General features: G+C 47.2%; 10 protein-coding genes across 10 annotated transcripts; 6 read left to right on the forward strand and 4 right to left on the reverse strand.

The window, feature by feature from the left end:
• Window positions 1-15: 15 nt before the first annotated feature.
• Window positions 16-327, forward strand: Bathy13g00880 (histone H4; the record flags this gene model as incomplete). The annotated part of the gene is made up of 1 exon (XM_007509370.1): window positions 16-327. One exon carries the CDS (start codon window positions 16-18, stop codon window positions 325-327), a length of 312 nt encoding a protein of 103 aa, XP_007509432.1.
• Window positions 328-578: 251 nt separating this feature from the next.
• On the reverse strand, window positions 579-1,631 carry Bathy13g00890 (pseudouridine synthase Rlu family protein; the record flags this gene model as incomplete). Its single annotated transcript, XM_007509594.1, has 1 exon — window positions 579-1,631. The coding sequence occupies one exon, from the start codon at window positions 1,629-1,631 to the stop codon at window positions 579-581; it is 1,053 nt and encodes a 350-aa protein (XP_007509656.1).
• Window positions 1,632-1,947: 316 nt separating this feature from the next.
• Bathy13g00900 (predicted protein) lies at window positions 1,948-4,041 on the forward strand (the record flags this gene model as incomplete). The annotated part of the gene is made up of 1 exon (XM_007509471.1): window positions 1,948-4,041. The coding sequence occupies one exon, from the start codon at window positions 1,948-1,950 to the stop codon at window positions 4,039-4,041; it is 2,094 nt and encodes a 697-aa protein (XP_007509533.1).
• Window positions 4,042-4,361: 320 nt separating this feature from the next.
• Bathy13g00910 (predicted protein) lies at window positions 4,362-5,261 on the forward strand (the record flags this gene model as incomplete). Its single annotated transcript, XM_007509518.1, has 1 exon — window positions 4,362-5,261. The coding sequence occupies one exon, from the start codon at window positions 4,362-4,364 to the stop codon at window positions 5,259-5,261; it is 900 nt and encodes a 299-aa protein (XP_007509580.1).
• A 228-nt stretch (window positions 5,262-5,489) lies between these two features.
• Bathy13g00920 (predicted protein) lies at window positions 5,490-8,210 on the reverse strand (the record flags this gene model as incomplete). Its single annotated transcript, XM_007509430.1, has 1 exon — window positions 5,490-8,210. The coding sequence occupies one exon, from the start codon at window positions 8,208-8,210 to the stop codon at window positions 5,490-5,492; it is 2,721 nt and encodes a 906-aa protein (XP_007509492.1).
• Window positions 8,211-8,790: 580 nt separating this feature from the next.
• Bathy13g00930 (predicted protein) lies at window positions 8,791-10,284 on the forward strand (the record flags this gene model as incomplete). The annotated part of the gene is made up of 1 exon (XM_007509595.1): window positions 8,791-10,284. One exon carries the CDS (start codon window positions 8,791-8,793, stop codon window positions 10,282-10,284), a length of 1,494 nt encoding a protein of 497 aa, XP_007509657.1.
• Window positions 10,285-10,637: 353 nt separating this feature from the next.
• Bathy13g00940 (female reproductive tract protease GLEANR_897) lies at window positions 10,638-11,875 on the forward strand (the record flags this gene model as incomplete). Its single annotated transcript, XM_007509553.1, has 2 exons — window positions 10,638-11,806; window positions 11,872-11,875. 2 exons carry the CDS (start codon window positions 10,638-10,640, stop codon window positions 11,873-11,875), a joined length of 1,173 nt encoding a protein of 390 aa, XP_007509615.1.
• Window positions 11,876-11,959: 84 nt separating this feature from the next.
• Window positions 11,960-13,468, reverse strand: Bathy13g00950 (predicted protein; the record flags this gene model as incomplete). The annotated part of the gene is made up of 1 exon (XM_007509529.1): window positions 11,960-13,468. One exon carries the CDS (start codon window positions 13,466-13,468, stop codon window positions 11,960-11,962), a length of 1,509 nt encoding a protein of 502 aa, XP_007509591.1.
• Window positions 13,469-13,853: 385 nt separating this feature from the next.
• On the forward strand, window positions 13,854-14,801 carry Bathy13g00960 (predicted protein; the record flags this gene model as incomplete). Its single annotated transcript, XM_007509309.1, has 1 exon — window positions 13,854-14,801. The coding sequence occupies one exon, from the start codon at window positions 13,854-13,856 to the stop codon at window positions 14,799-14,801; it is 948 nt and encodes a 315-aa protein (XP_007509371.1).
• A 61-nt stretch (window positions 14,802-14,862) lies between these two features.
• On the reverse strand, window positions 14,863-15,604 carry Bathy13g00970 (predicted protein; the record flags this gene model as incomplete). Its single annotated transcript, XM_007509465.1, has 2 exons — window positions 14,863-14,880; window positions 14,942-15,604. The coding sequence occupies 2 exons, from the start codon at window positions 15,602-15,604 to the stop codon at window positions 14,863-14,865; spliced, it is 681 nt and encodes a 226-aa protein (XP_007509527.1).
• Window positions 15,605-15,971: the final 367 nt, after the last annotated feature.

Genomic DNA, 15,971 nt, shown 5'->3' on the forward strand with positions numbered 1-15,971 from the left:
TAATACATATTCACAATGTCCGGCAGAGGTAAAGGTGGTAAAGGTTTAGGTAAAGGTGGCGCCAAAAGACACCGCAAGGTGTTGAGAGACAACATCCAAGGCATCACGAAGCCGGCGATCCGTCGTTTGGCGAGACGTGGTGGCGTCAAGAGAATCTCTGGTTTAATCTACGAAGAAACCAGAGGTGTCTTGAAGGTGTTCTTGGAAAACGTTATCCGTGATGCGGTGACGTACACCGAACACGCCAGAAGAAAGACGGTCACCGCCATGGATGTCGTCTACGCGTTGAAGAGACAAGGCAAGACCTTGTACGGCTTCGGCGGTTAAGCGCGTTAAAAGTCGTTTTCTTTTCAAAGAGAAAAATTCGTCCCTCTTTTCCCTCGTGGAAAAAGAAACGAACAAAACAAACAAAATGAAGATTCTTATCTTCACCATCATAAACGTACATAAGATATTGTTACACACACGTACTTCTAAACGCGCTGCTCTGCTCTTTGTTCTATTATCTAATCTAATTCAACTACCCGCAGAAGAGCAATTTCTCCTCCCTCGTGTCCCTTCTACCCCAAAAATTCAAATTACGCGACCACATTCGTGCTTCGTAACAAGCTAATATCGTCGAACCAGGGTCCGCACTCTTGATCCATTCCTTCTTCAAACCACTCTCGAAACGCATCAACAGGTCCCCAATATTCACCCTCTTTGGGTGCACAAACTATCTGAAACGGCTCAGTTTCGTACTTTCCTCCCCCGCCTTCGTCTTCGTCTACGACTTCTAATTTGGGCACCCTGACCGCGCACGCGTGCAGATACATTCTATCGATACTATTACTTTTACGACCGGTACCGTACATCTCGTCTCCTAGAAGTGCACTACCGAGAGATTTGGCGACCACGCGCAACTGATGCGTCTTTCCAGTCTCTGGCTTAAAAAGGAAGAAGCGCAAGTTGTTCTCCTTCTTTCCCACCTCCGCGGTAAACCCGCGCGAGACAAACGTCGTCTTGGACGGATTTTCCATCGTTCTCATCAGCTTATACATCCCTCGTCTTGCTTTTTTCAAGTCTCCCGTGACGGTGCCCATTTTCTTTCTCGGTTTCCTCTCGCTGACGCCTACGTAATACTTAACAATCCGTTTATTCTCAAACGCTCGGGACAAACTATTCGCGACAGATTTCTTCGTCGCGAAGAGAACAATTCCACTCGTCGGTTTGTCCAATCTGTGCACGGGGTAGATGTTCTCGCACTCGTAAAAACGTTCGTCTTTTTCCTTCATCTTTCGTAACTTTTTTACCAACCCGTCGGAAAACTCCGAGTGGAAACCCAAGTTTGCTGGTTTATACACGGCTAAAATGTCCTTGGTTTCGCCTAAGACGAACGGTTCAATCGTGGTCGATTTCGACGCGCCTTTCTCTCCTATCCACGATTCTTCTTCTTCGTCTTCGTCTTCTTCTTCTTCTTCTAAATCTTCTTCTTCCTCCTCCTCTTCGTCGACAAAAAAGGCGAGTTCGTTATTCGTGGTGTTGGTGAAAATGCGTCTCCTCTGCAAAATTCGTATTCTTCGAGAAAGAGAAGAAGAAGAGTTTGGAAGTCTTCTTCGAAAGTGAGAAAGACGAGCCCCTGAAACGCTCATCGTCGTCGTCGTCGTCGTCGTCGTCATCCCGTCCGTGTGCGTGTGATCTCTTTCGTACGAATACGAACAACACAACAGCAGTCTGCTCTGTGATTTGTGGTGTACTTGATGAGATTTTTGTCTGAGGGAATTCAGTTTTTTCGTCCTCGTTTTCTTTTAACATTTCCTCGTCGTCGCTCGCGTCACAACTTAAAGTCTCTCTTAAAACTCTCTTACTCTCTCTTACTCTCTCTTACTCTCTTACTCTCTGTCTCTGTCTCTCTCTTGTCTTTTGTTAAAAGATGAAGGCCGAATAATAATAATAATCTATATAATAATGGCCACGCAAGTCGGACACATCAAGCGAATAAACCACTTCAAAGGGATCAACGTGGACGGGTTTCAGTTCCAATCTCCGGACGTGAAAGCGTACGTGTTGACGCATTTCCACTCAGATCATACCGTTGGATTGAGCTCCGCGTTTAATGGTGATAAAGGTGGTACTACTAATACGAAGAAGAAGAAGCTCATTTACTGCTCGAAAATTACCGGGAGTTTAATCAAAGAAATCACCAAAGTGAAGGAAGAATACATCGTCCCGTGCGAGTTACACGCGGAAACAGAAATCGAAGGCACTTCGTATACGGTGACATTTTTTGACGCCAATCACTGTCCAGGCGCGGCGATGGCGTACTTTTTCGATAAGGTGACGAAAAGGACGGTGTTACACACCGGTGATTTTCGCGCCGACGAGGACAAAGTCCAAAAGAATGAAAAGTTGATGGAAACGCTGAAGAGAAACGGACGCTTGGACGAGTTGTATTTAGATACGACGTATTGTAATCCGAATTACGATTTTCCGAGGCAGAAAGTCGCGTTGGAGTGCATGCAGAAAATCGTTTTAGAAGCGTTGAGAGAAGAGCCGAAGACGTTGTTCACGTGCAGCGCGTATAGCGTCGGAAAAGAGAAGGCGTTTAAAGCCATCGGGGACGCGGTGCGCACATTCTTCGAGGACAACGATACGAATAACAACAATAATACGAAAATCGCCGTCATGTTGAAAAAGAAGCAAATGCTCACGCTCACGGAGTGGTACGACGACAACTGCTTCACATGTTTTCAAGGCGAACCGGATGATCCGACAGGGAGTAAAGCTATGGAACAACACGTGCGCGTGATTTCACACGGCGGGAAGGATCCGCACGTGTCTATGAATGCTATCTTGCTCGCCGAAAAGCATCGTTTTAAACGCGTGGTTGCATTTTCGCCGTCCGGATGGGCGTGGAAATGGCAAATGCGGAAAACGTACGAGGAGACGAAATGCTTGATTTGCGAGCCCTGGATAGGGAACGACGGATTGACGAAACTCTACCACGTTCCGTACAGCGAACACTCGAGTTACGGCGAGCTCTTAGGTTTCGTCGAGAGGATAAGGCCGAGGAAAATAACGCCGACAGTGAACGCCGAAACAGAAAAGGACCGCGACAAGTTACTCAAACGGTTCGAACAGTGGGTGGATTTATCCGCGAATAAAGGCAAACTTCATCACTACTTTTCAAAGTCTAAAACAAACAACAACGCGACGACGACGAATAATAACAGCGACGACACGATTATTTGTTTAAGTTCTGACGACGAAGGTGACGTTGAAATCATCGATCCTTCGATACGCGCGGCGTTGCCGAACGTTAAGATTGACGTGCGCACACAACAAAGAGAGTTGGAAAGACTCGCCTCCTCGAAGAACGAGAAGAAGAGAAGCAAACGAGAAGAAGAAGAAGAGAAAAAAGAAAAAGAACACATCATCATCGATTTGTCCAAAGAGAGCAACAGTCCCATGAAAGGAATCAATCACCACTCCAACTCCCGTGAAGTGTTAGAACCTTTCCCTCTCGGGTGCGTCTGTGTCGTTCGTAACGGCGAGTTTAAGCAATTCAAGAATCGAAAACACGTCGAGCAAAGGCTCCGAGAACTCGGCGCCGAAGTCGTGAACAGAAAATCGTCGCGCGTCACGCACATCATGTGCGCGCACGGAAGCATGCAAGCGACAGAACTCTTGAGATTAGAAAAAATGAGTACTACCTCTGCGAATACACCTTCTGCCGTCGCTACCGTCGCCGCTGCCGCTGCCACCGCGAGTAAAACATCAAAGAAGGGGAAGAAGAAGAGCGAGGACGATGAAGAAGAAGATGAAGAAGAAGAAGAAGAAGAGTATCCCGACGACGCAATCACGGTCACCGAAAGTTGGCTCATGCGCCACGTTCGCGCGATGAGAAACGGAACCGCCCGAGAGCACACGAGCGAAGAAATCAAACACTTCCAAGAGCGACGGCGGAAACGCTTAAAACTCGCCCAAGAGGAGAAGAAGAAGAAGAAGAAGCAAAAGCAAAAGGAGAAAAGCGAGGAAGAAAAATGTACAACAGCAGAATAGAGCCGCGCGTCACCACTCTCTGAGAAGAGCCGAAAGAGCTTTCCACGTTCATCAGAGTAGTAGTAGTAGTAGTAGTAGAAAGTAGCGTAAACACCTCGTGTGTGTAAAAAACATCGCACTTTTTTTTTTTGCTTTTTTCCTCCTCTGAAAAAATCACAAGGAACAAAATTTTCGTCTGCCCTTTTGTTGGTCCGTTCGTTGCCTCTGTTCTGTCTCCCAAGTTCCCGATCGGTCTCTCTCTCGACATGTAATTGCCCTCACTCTTTTCCACCTCTCTCATCTCATCATCCGCCTACACACCACTGCATCATCACTTCAACATGAACGCCACCAACAACACGCCAACCCCGCACGGGATCCACCACCGCGAGGGCCAAACGGTCGAAGACATCGCTCGAGCACCGCCGGGAGAGAGAGTGTTAAAAGTCTCCCAAAACACGCAGACGAATAAATTGGCCACTTCGATTGGTTTCGTGTGCGAACACGGAGAAGCGCCGCTGATTTTAGCGCTCGGGCCGGCGAACGTGAACACGGCGGTGAAAGCGATGGCCATCGCGAGGAGGAAATTGAAGGAAGAAAACGTGGATTTGCGTTTGTATCCGACGTTTCGAGAGGGGGCCGCCAAACGATTTTCGGCGATTCTTTTGCAGACGTGGAAAGAAGAAGGGAACGGGAACATGCAGATGGAGGACGAGGAAACGGACGTGAGTTTGACGTGCGGGGCAAACTCGGTGCCGAGCCAAGTGGCTGGGGCAATCGCCGGGAAGATTCGCGAAGGGTATTCGGTCTCTATCCGAGCGTGTGGCGCGGAGGCGGTGAGTAAGACGGTGAGCGCGGTGACGTTCGCGAGAATGTTTTTGGCGGACACGGAAAAAAATCCGCCAGAATCCACGCCGTTGGGAAGAGTCGTGGATATTTCGTGCGCTCCGGAGTTTCGACACGAGTCGGTTGGGAGCGACGGAGACGAGAGGACGATTTTGATGTTTACTATCAAAGTGATCGACCCGAGAGACGCGCCGATGGTTTCGATGAGCGCGGAGGCGAGCGGAGCCATTTCCATGGAACGGCAGCGAAGGTTAGCCGACGAAGGTAACGCTGCTGCTGCTACTAATGCTGCTGTGAATAACGGCGAAGAAGTTTCGTATTGTCAGCAATGCGGCGCTGTATTCAATCGCATGAGTGCAAATTTCTGTTCCCAGTGCGGCTGTAAGAGAAGCTAGATGGGTGGTTGTGGTAGTTCCTCGTGTATCGTCCTCTTTTTACTTACCTTACCCTTGTTATTGAATTTCTTGCACTGTGTGATCTGTTTTCACGTGTAACTTTACTGTTCTTAACTATTAAACTACTACAAATTGCTCCTTCAATTGTACAACTGTACAGGTGCTAGCTACACTACTACTACTGCAAGCTAACGCAACACTTCTCGCTCTATCCTATAATTTTTTTTATTAGCGTTTCGAAAACACCATGAAATACCGTTCGATTCGACTCCCGGCTTGCCAAAACCGGTCGAAGAAACTTTCTTCGTACTTTTCGAATCCAGAGCCTTTGCCTGGAGCCGACCCGGTGTATAATCGAACGCCTTCTACGTTTTCAAACGACGCTTCAATCGTATCGCTCGACTCGTCCGCTCCGTAACTTTTCTCGCTTTCAAACGCTATATTGTCATCATCGACGGTGAGCCCAGATATCATCTTTGCTAAGGTGTGCATGTACCTTTCGTTGTCAGAATAAATTGTTAGTCCTCCTCCACCATCACCGTTTTTGTCCTTCTTCTTCAACGCTTTGTGTGCGGCGACGAAAAAATCTTTATTCAACAACGCTTTATCGTTTCTTGACTTTTCGTCTCCGGAGTGATGCGGCGGTTCTGGGAAATTAATAAAGATTCGATGCAATGAATTCGGAGGAATGCTTTCATTGAGTAAACGAAACGCATCTCCGGAAACGACCGCGATGTTTCGAAGTTTTGAAACGCAAATTCTGTTGAAGATATCGCAAGAACGGTCGCGGCGCAACTCGCTCGCGATCCAGACTTTTTTGTTCTTGTTCGATGAAGACGACGAGCTCGCGGCGGCTTGAGCTAAAGCCCATTCGCCGTTTCCAGCGGCAACTTCGAGGCTTATCTCATTTTCCACTTTTGCTTCCTTTTGCACGCCGTGGAAGAGCTTCTTAAAGTTTATCTGTCCAGTCTTCGAATCGATTGTCTTCTTCAAGCGTTTTCTGAGTTTGTCCTTGCGCTTCTTTTCGTCATCTTCTTTGACGAAAACTTCGTCTAAACCCAAAGAGTTTTTAAGTTCTTGAAACAACGTTTCGCCAACGCTGCCACTGTCTTTCTTGTTGACCAGTTCGCCAAGTTTTGAGGTGAACAAAAGGCACCTGGAAAAACAGTCATCGATGGTTGTTGTCGTTGTATCTTTTGAAGAAGAAGAAGAAGAAGAAGGAAAAGAAGAGTCTCCGTCCTCCTTGCTGACGATGTCTTTCAATCTGGCCATGTCGCGCTCAAGTTCCGAGCGATTTGTATTACGAAAGAGTTTGCGACGGTGTGGGTCCGCTAGTTCTAAATCTTCCTCTTCCACCGCTTCCGCTTCCTCTTCTCCTTGGACCGAGCCTTCGTTAACTGCGCGAGCTTGTTTGCACGCTTTTTCGCACGACTTTATCGCTTTCAAACACGCTTTTACGAAGCTCTTTTTCTTTTTATCTGTTGTCGTTGTTGTTGTGAGTGCAACGTTCGCTTCTAAACGCGCTAACCCGCCGTACATTTGCGCCAGACAATCGTATTTTTGCGCAATCTCTTGTTTCTCCGGTACTTTTTGCTTTACGTTCGGATCGTGATAAAATTTGCACATCCTACCGCGTTGACACTCTCCGTTCTTCCAAAATAGACACGTCGGTGCCTGTCTTTCTTTGATACCATTCTTTAAGCCGTCTTTCACGCCTTTTCCGTTCAAACAGTCGTCGATGGATGTTTGCATGGATTCAATCTCTCGCTTTAACAAATCCCGACGAAACGACTGCGCGTACATTTTTGCCAGGAGAAGTTTTGACGTATCGTCTAATACGTCCTCAACATTCGTACCCGTCCATTGAATCGCAGATGATACGTCTCCGGTGCGCAAACAAACCCGGAAAAACGTATTCAAAGCTCTCGAGTCGATTCCAACGCCGCACGCGCATTGAGAAATATCATCCTCACCATCTTCGCTGCCAACTTTACTCGTCGTAGACGCCGCCGCCATACTCTCGACGAGCTTCACGGCAGCTCTCACATCGCACTCGATCAAGTACGATTTTAATAACATCGTAAAAGCAACCACATTTGGTTTACAATCTGGTCGTAAGATTGCGTCTTCTTTTCCTTTCTCTTCTTCTTTGTGTTTGGTTTCACTCGCCATGCGCCTGAGAATGATTTCAATATCCTTCGTTCTCCCTGCGTTGGCGTAGGCATTTAACAACGCGCAATAAGTATACACCGACGGATTAATTCGTTGATTTTCGACTAAATTTTTAAACGTTTGCGTCGCTTTCGAGAGCTGTTTGACTCTCGCAAAGTGCTGAATATTTGACGTCGCGTCGTTTCGAGCGCGTTCGACCGCTTTACTATTTTCCATCACTTTTCCATTCGATGAGGAAGAGGATGAGGAGAAGAATAACAGAGGACTTTGAGGCAACAATGCTGCCGAGATATCTTTTTCCCCCTCTTCGAGTAAAGTTTCTTCTTCGTCGGCGTCGTCGTCGCCGTCTCTTTTTCTTCCTCCTTTTCCTCCTCCTCCCACCTGCTCCTTCAAATTGCTCTTCTTTTTCCCCGGCGGTCTCGTCAATTTCATCTGTCGCATCAGCTCTTTCCTCGCTTCAAACTCATCGTAACTGGCTGCTCCTTTTTCCCTTGCGTGCTCTTTCTTCTCTTCCTCGTATTGGTCGTCCTCCTCGCATCTTCTGTCGTTCTCGTCCACTGCAGCAACGCCGTAATTCGTACGCTCGTCGAACGCAACAGTTTTCTCCTCCTCCTCCTTGCCGCCGCTGCCTTCTTCAAAGCACTCGTTTTGCTTCTCCCGAAACTGTCTGTTCCGTTCCGCGCGTTCCTTCTGTTTCACTCTTTTCTTTTCACTCTCCATTTTCGAGTGCTTCTCGGGGTCTTTGTCCATCAACCACGGACGTTTGCGCTTCCCCATTACTATTATCTTCTTTTATTCGAGTTGTTGCATTTCTAAAAATACGTTGTGTTAGGCAAAAACTCTTCTGTTCATGACGATTGAAAACGACGCTGATGAAAGAATAAGAGAGAAGAAGAGAAGAAGAAGACAAGAAGAAGAAGAAAAAAAACAATTTTGGGCTTTCGGTCGACGGATTTTTTTATCCTCGAAAAATATCAGCCGAAAAATCTCTCTGTCCTCCCTTTCTTTCTGCGATCGGATCGGCGCGGAACCAAAAAAATCTTCTCAAAGCAAACGGACCTTTCTTTATCTGCGTCAAAATACTAATTGCATCGGCCACACGCTTCGCCGCGTTTGGGGCAGAAAAAGAAGAAAGAGAGAAAGAAACGCGCGCGTCTTCTTATCTTCTTCGCAGGGAGAGAGAGAGAGTCTTTTTGTCGCGCCATCCATCGTCTCTCAAAGAAGAGATTTGAACAGAATGATTATTTAATTTTATCCCGACTGACTGTGTGTGCGTGTGTTGGTTTTGCTGTTGAGATTCTTTGAAACGACGCGAGCGTGCTTACGAAAGTTTTAGCGGTTGAGTTCATCGAAAAACATGGACAGAAACAACAACAACGCGCAGATAATAATGAAACGAACGTCCAGAGAAAGTCGACGACGTCAAAGCTTGGAGAGAGAGAACGACGAGTTGAAGAATATGGTGGAAAGATTACAAGAAAGATTGGAGCTGACGACGACGAGGAGCGGCGTCAGCACGACATCATTATCGTGCGAGTCGGAGAACGGATCAGACGTGGAAGCTTCGAGCGCGTTCTATTTACCCACGAAAGATGACGATCGAAGGATGCAAAAACACGGAGGGCAAGAACAACAACGTCGTCATCATCGTAATCATAGTCATTCACCCCGGGAGAACGCGAGGGTTGGAACGCCCAGGAAATCCATGCAAGGCCACGACGCCGTGAGGCCAGATTTTTTCCAAAATTCAAACAAGAAACTTCCTCAAGGATGGGAAGGCGTGCACGACCTCATCGAAGAAGGCGAGTACGCCGGGTGGTTGATTAATCCGAAACAAATAACCATGCTGAATGAGATCGGGAAAGGTTGCGAAGGCACGGTGTATAGAGCAAAATGGGGAGGCGCTACGGTGGCGGTGAAGAACGTAGGCGCGAGAAACGCCAAGCAGGCGAAAGCGCTGGTTCGATCGACGGAAATCTCTGTAAAATTGAGACATCCAAACGTCCTTCCCTTACTCGGGGCGTATTTTAACCCGTTTGGGGATTCGTGTTTGATGTTCCCGGTGATGCTAGTTGGGACAATGAAGCAATGGTTGTATAGCGATTTGGAGAAGGGCGGAGTCGGCGCTTTGTTTGGAGGCGGCGCGACAAAGAGTAAAGCGCACAAGTATAAGAAGCGGCTAAAAGCCGCGTGGGACGTCGCGAAAGGCATGTCTTACTTAGAAGACATGTTCATCATGCACAGAGACTTGAAACCGTCGAATATTTTCATGAAGAGCTCGGCGAAAGGCTGTGCGGTGATTGCAGATTTTGGACTGGCCCGATACAGCTCCTTGAAAGATAACGAAAGCACGCCCACGGCTTGTACGGGGACGTTTATTTATATGGCTCCAGAAGTTATCACCGGCAAGTGGTACGATACCAAATGCGACGTTTTCAGTTTTGGCGTCTTACTGAACGAATTGCTGGATAGAAAAGCTCCGTATTCGGGATCGTACTATTCGCCGCAACAAATCGCTCGAGCAGTGGTGGAACAAAACATGAGACCGAAAGTGTATTCAAACGATAACTCGCGAGATTCGAAACGTTTAGCAAAGTTGACCGAAAAATGTTGGGTTGCAGATCCAAACGTGAGACCCTCGTTTGCGGAGATTATCAACGAAATGGATGCGATAATGCCGAGTTTAGGGGTGGAGGACTCCCCGGAGAGCTTTCCGGGTACCGGAGATTTCGATGCCGATCAGGGTCGAGAATCGGTGTCAAATACATCAAGCCCAGGGAGCGCAGATAAAAAAAATAATACAAATCCCATACTCGGAAGTTTGAATAAAGTTCTCGAAGCGTTCTTTTGAAGAGACGAGAGCAGATAATGGTCAAAGAATTGTGTACATAAAAACGATTGAGAATAGAAAATAGAATGCGCGCAGGCCGGAAACGGCGAATGTGTTTTCGTATATATTTACGTGAAATATTTATTTATACTTTTAACATACCGAACGAGATGAACACGCACGCGCGCTCCGTAATCAATCCATCCATCGACAGAAGCACAGAAGTACATCAAAGTTAACGCTCATCGTCAGAAAATGAAAAAGAAGGAGAAAAATTTTAACATCCAACATCCATCTTATGGAAAGGAGAAGTGAAAAGAGTTTGTGTTTCCTATGTTGCGCAAAAAATACGCGATACTTCTTCTCTCAAAACGATGTTGCAAAGAGAAGAGAGTAAAACGAGCGCGATTGAAATGAGCATTGAATCTTCTCGAGAAAGACGACGACGACGACGACGACAACGAGGACGGATAGAACGAAAACAATCATCGTCGTCGTCCTTGATATTCTTCTTCTTTTTTATCTTCTCCGCGTCGTCCTCCTTCGTTTGTTTGTTTTCTCTTTTCGCGTCTGCTGAAACAAAAGTCGGACCGAGAAGCACGACGACGACGACGACGACGACGGCGACGACGCCTTTTGCGACGACTGCAACACTCTCTCACACGGGAGGTCGTTCATTTACAAACTCTTCGGGAGCGCCAAACGTGGTAAAACCTCGAGAAACGAGAATCATTAACGGCGTTCCATCGCTCGTATCATCTCCAAGAAATCGAATAATTAACGGGGTACCGGTGTATGAAACATCCGCGTTTCCCTTTATCGTTGCCATTTTTGGATCGTACGCGGATGAGAATGGTAACACAGTTCGCGATTTTAGATGTGGAGGGACTTTCATATCCACTCGACACGTTTTGACGGCATCGCACTGTTTCTTTTCTGATGGACTCGTTTCGAACACGCGAAACTTTTACGATAAGATGGAGGTACTGGTAAACTCAGTTCAGCTCGATCAAGGAGGAGAAGGTCAGGAACTTAAGTTTATTGAAATTGCCGAAGCGCACGGAAATCCGGATTTCAATGGGATAAACTTTGATCAAGATTGCACTGTGCTTCGTCTGGTAAGACCGGCGAGTGAAATATTCGACGTACAACCCGTTCGACTCGCGTGGGGTGCCGAAGAAGTAGACGAAGACGAATACAAAACTGTTTACGACGAGAACGAGATGTGCTACGTCGTTGGGTTTGGCGTAGACTCGAGCGGTTTCTTAACTGAGCATTTGAATAACGCGACTGTTCCGCTCGTCTCCGAAGAGACGTGCGAGCATAGCGATTCCTATCCGGGATGGCCATACGGGAATCCAATTTCATCCTCCATGATTTGCGCGGGATATAAATCTGGAGGTACAGATGCTTGTCAAGGAGATTCGGGCGGGCCGTTATTAAATGCGCGTACGCTTGCTCAAGTCGGCATCGTAAGCTGGGGCGAAGGCTGTGCCTTGGAAAATAAATATGGCGTATACACAAAAGTAAGCAAAATGCGAGCGTTTATTCACAGCATCGTTGGCGACGAACTATACGAGCATTCACCGTTTAAATCCCCGGAGGGAGTTGAAAACGGAGGAGAAAACGAGATACCAACAAGACCACGTCCGTTTCGATGCTTTTAATTAAAAACTAACCGTGGAATAATATTCTATCAAATACCTGTAACACTTGCTTGGACCGAACCTTCCTCCGGAAGTTCCTCCAACAGCTTCATCCAGTTAGGAACACCGGCGCCAGATTTCCACAACGTCCCATTCTTAGCCACCGCAAAAAACACATCTCTCACCGACGGATCGAATCCGTCTACTTCTACTTGATTAATGATCCATCTTCTCCACGCCGTTTGATCCTTTGCCTGTATGCGCCATCTTTCCTTGGAGTCGGCAAACACGTTCACATCAACCTCCGAAGAACTGCTCTTCTTATTTCGTTTCGAGCGATTCCCAAAAGTCAAATCCATCGGCTCGTCGCTCGTTGGTTTTCCATCGTTCTCCAACATTGTCACCGTGCATACCAAAATCTTATTCTGAATAAACTTCTCTCTGAATTTTTCCAAGTTTGCCATCGTTTCAAAGACGTGCGCTTCAGAACCGGCAACCACAAAGACTCTATACAAAGACCGAAGTCTGTTCAAAGGAACCGCGCCTTCGTCTTTTTTCAATTGCACTTGTAATCTCCCAAGTTCTTCTTCTCTTTCTGCTTCCTGCAAAGTCTCATCTCGCCCTTTCAACTCGTTCTTTAAGAGTAATCCCAAAACAACCAACGCCGTGGTGTTTACGCCTAAATTTTTCAACGTTTCTATTAAATCCGGCACATCTTCCGCGAGTTCTCCCTCGCCACCTCCGCCTTTCACAGCTTGCACTAACCGCGACAGAATAATCAAGAGACCAACTGCTGCTCCACTCGCTAACGACCCAAACAGGAAAAGTTTCAAAAATCGAAACGGTTCCGCCGCTTCCGCTCGAAGCTTCGCCTGCGCCGCTTGTTTCTCTTTCCCGTCCCCGTACTCGACGTCGATTTCTTCAAACTGTTCTGTATTTCGAAACTTCGCCAAGTCGTCGTCGCGTTGCAACACTCGGAAGTCCAAGTCAAACTTTTCCAACGCGACCATCAAATCGTCTTTCGCTTGCTCGTATTTGTTCATCTTTACGTACGCGCACGCTCGATTGTAGTGACTCGCTCGAGACTCTTCTTCGTTCGGGTTCAACTTCAAAGCGTCCGTGAAAAAATCCGCCGCGTCTTGGTACTGTTTTGCTTCAAACTTTTCCAAGCCACGGTTGACTTTCTCCGCCGCTTTGGAGACGGGAGCGTCGCCTCCTTGTTCGCCGCCCGCTTCGACCACCACCACCGTTTTTTGTCCACTTTTTCTTCGCGGTCTGTTGAAAAGAAATCTAATATTAGTATTAGTATCACGACGACTCCTTTTATTCCTTCTGCTATTAAAACTACTGTTGTTGTAAGCGCTGCTGCTGCTGCAGGTGGTGGTGGTGATGAAGCTGTTGTTGTTTTCGTTCTTCTTAAAACGCGAAGAAGAAGACAAAGGAGAAGAAGAAACTCTCGAAATGATTGCTCTCCCTCTTTGTCTTCTTCGTTTCGTTCGCGTTCGTGCTCTCGCAGTCGTCGTCGCTCTCGTCGGTGGTATCGATGACGATGACAACATTTTTTATCTTCACTCTCTGTTTCGTTTTTGTGTCACCTTCTTTTGGCGTGAAAGAGAGAGATTCTTTTTTGTGAGTGAACACTCGAGACCTAAATTTTCTTTTTTTGTCTCTTTCGAGCTTTTCTCTTTCGTTGTTGGTTTCGCACCATACAAAGTGCTCGTCTCTCTCGCTTTTTTCCTTCGCGTTGGTTTCTTTCTTTTGTGTTTGGGAAGAGAGGAGGACTCTCTCCCTTACAGCGTGAAGATGATGATGACGACGTCAACGAGAACGACGATTGGGTTTGCAAAAACAACGACTACTGCTTCCATCCCGATATCATCATCGTCATCATCGTTTTTGTCGCGAAGAAGTTTAAGGACCACCTTTGAGCGGCGGCGATTGACGATGTGTAGTAGTAGTAGTAGTAGTAGTAGTAGAAGTTTGGAGGAAGAAGAAGTCGTGCAACGAGCGATGCGTTCGTTGATGAGGAAGAAATCAGAGGAGGAGGAGGAAAAGGAGGGAGAGAACGTGATGACGAGGTTGGACGAGTACGCGAGAACTTTGGTGGAAGCGTCGAGTTGGTCAACAGGAAACCAAACAGAAGAAGAAGACAAAGAAGAAGAAGACAAAAGAAAAGTTTCTTCTTCGTCATCACTTTTAGCCACGTCATTCGCCTTGGACGCGCTCGTTCTGAGCAGAATGTTTACGTTGATGCGGAAACGAGAGCCTCCGGGCTCGGAAACCATGGGCATCGCACGACAAATAGTAAACATCTCCTTCCTCGGTTTAGACACGAGAACGCTGAGGATACGGGATTGGCCCAGAGGCACGGCGATTTTTGACGTGCAACCGAAAGAGTGCAACGAGTATTTAACGCCGAGGATGAAGTTGATGAACGCGAAAGTGACCAGAGGGAGCTCGCTGAGACGAGTCGATTTCGATTTTATGAATGTCGAGAGGAAGAGTTTGGATAAGAAAACGTACCTCGAAGACGCGCTGAGGAAAGAAGGTTTCCGCGAGGAAACGCCCACAATTTGGATATGTGAAGATTTAGAAGAACTAATCCACAGCGAGGCGACAAAAATGAGCGACTTTGTGGAGGAAATTTGCGATTTGATGTCTCGAGAGTCTGAATGTTGCGGCTCCGCGAAAGGCGTTGACGCTCGTTTACAAAACACCATCAAAGCTCTATTCGCTGCAAATGGCGCGATGTGTTCGTTCACGGAGGAAGAGAACGGATGCGTGCTATTCTCGGCGATCAAAATGCGACGTTCGGCGCGAGAGGAGGAGTATTACAGAAACGCGTTGATGGACGCGCTGGAAGAAATCGACGAAGACGGTTGGGAAGACTAATAATAAAATCTAAATAAAATGTAATTCTATTCGCTACTGCTGCTATAGCCGCCTAAAAGTCCTAACGAAGACTTGTCGCCTAAAAGTCCTAACGAAGGCTTGTTATTGTTGTTGTTTTCTACTTCTTTCTCAGCTCTCACTGGTTGTGGGTTGGTCGTCTTCTTCTTTGCCACTTTGAGAAGTTTCTTCTTCGCGTTATTCGTGTTCTTCGCTTTCTTCGCCGCAAAGTCGCCGTCGTCGTCGTCGACACCCACACCATCATCTCTCCCACCACTCTCTCTCTTCTTTTTCTCCTCGCTCTCCTCCATGGCGGTAGCGGTTTTGGAATTCAGTGCGTGACTTCTCGCTTTCGCCAGTTTAAACTGTTTGCTCAGCTCCTTCTCCTCCTCTCGCTTTCTTTTCTCGTTCTCTCTCTTCTGCTCTTCCACTTCGTCCAAGAACTCAATCTCGTCCTCCTCCAACGGCCGGTTCTTCCCTTCCTTCATCGTTTTCCACCCTTCCTGAAACTTTTCCTCTTTCACATCTCTTTGCTCTTGGAGAATTTGCCACAGGGGTTTCACCGGTTCTTTCTCTGATTCCTCTTCTTTTCCCCCTCTCTCTTTCCTCAAACGTTCCAGTTCCTCCGCGGTGACGAATTTATTACTTTTCTCTTTTCCTCCGTCGTCGTCGAGCATCTTAAACACAGATTTCACGTCTCTCCCTAACTCTTTCTCCGCGTCGAATAACTCTTCCTCTTCTCCTTCTCCTTTCCGAGGAAGGATTCGGATCATTTCCACCGACGACTCTCTTCTTTCCGCCGCCATCATGCATGTGTGTGTTGTTGTTCTCTTTTTTATTCCGCATGCGGGGAAATTCATCAATTCAATCCTCCTCAGAAAAAGAGAAGCGTTTTGCTTCTCCACACAGACGACACGCGCGCATCATGATCGTCGTTTCTTCGTCGTCGTCTCCTTCGTCGTCGTTTCCTTCATCGCTTAAGGAGAGAACGAGGAGGCGAAAGAACGGAGATCCGCATCATCGTCGTCGAAGAACGTCATCAACGTGTTCTTCTTCCTCCTCCTCCTCCTCCTCCTCCTCTTCAAAGTTTGGTGATGAATTATCCACCACGAGGACAAGAACAAAAACGACGACGAGAATATTAACCACCACCAACGCGCATTCGAGGACATC

The sequence above is a fragment of the Bathycoccus prasinos genome (assembly GCF_002220235.1).
Source record: "Bathycoccus prasinos genomic : Chromosome_13".
NCBI classification, from domain to species: Eukaryota; Viridiplantae; Chlorophyta; class Mamiellophyceae; order Mamiellales; family Bathycoccaceae; genus Bathycoccus; species Bathycoccus prasinos.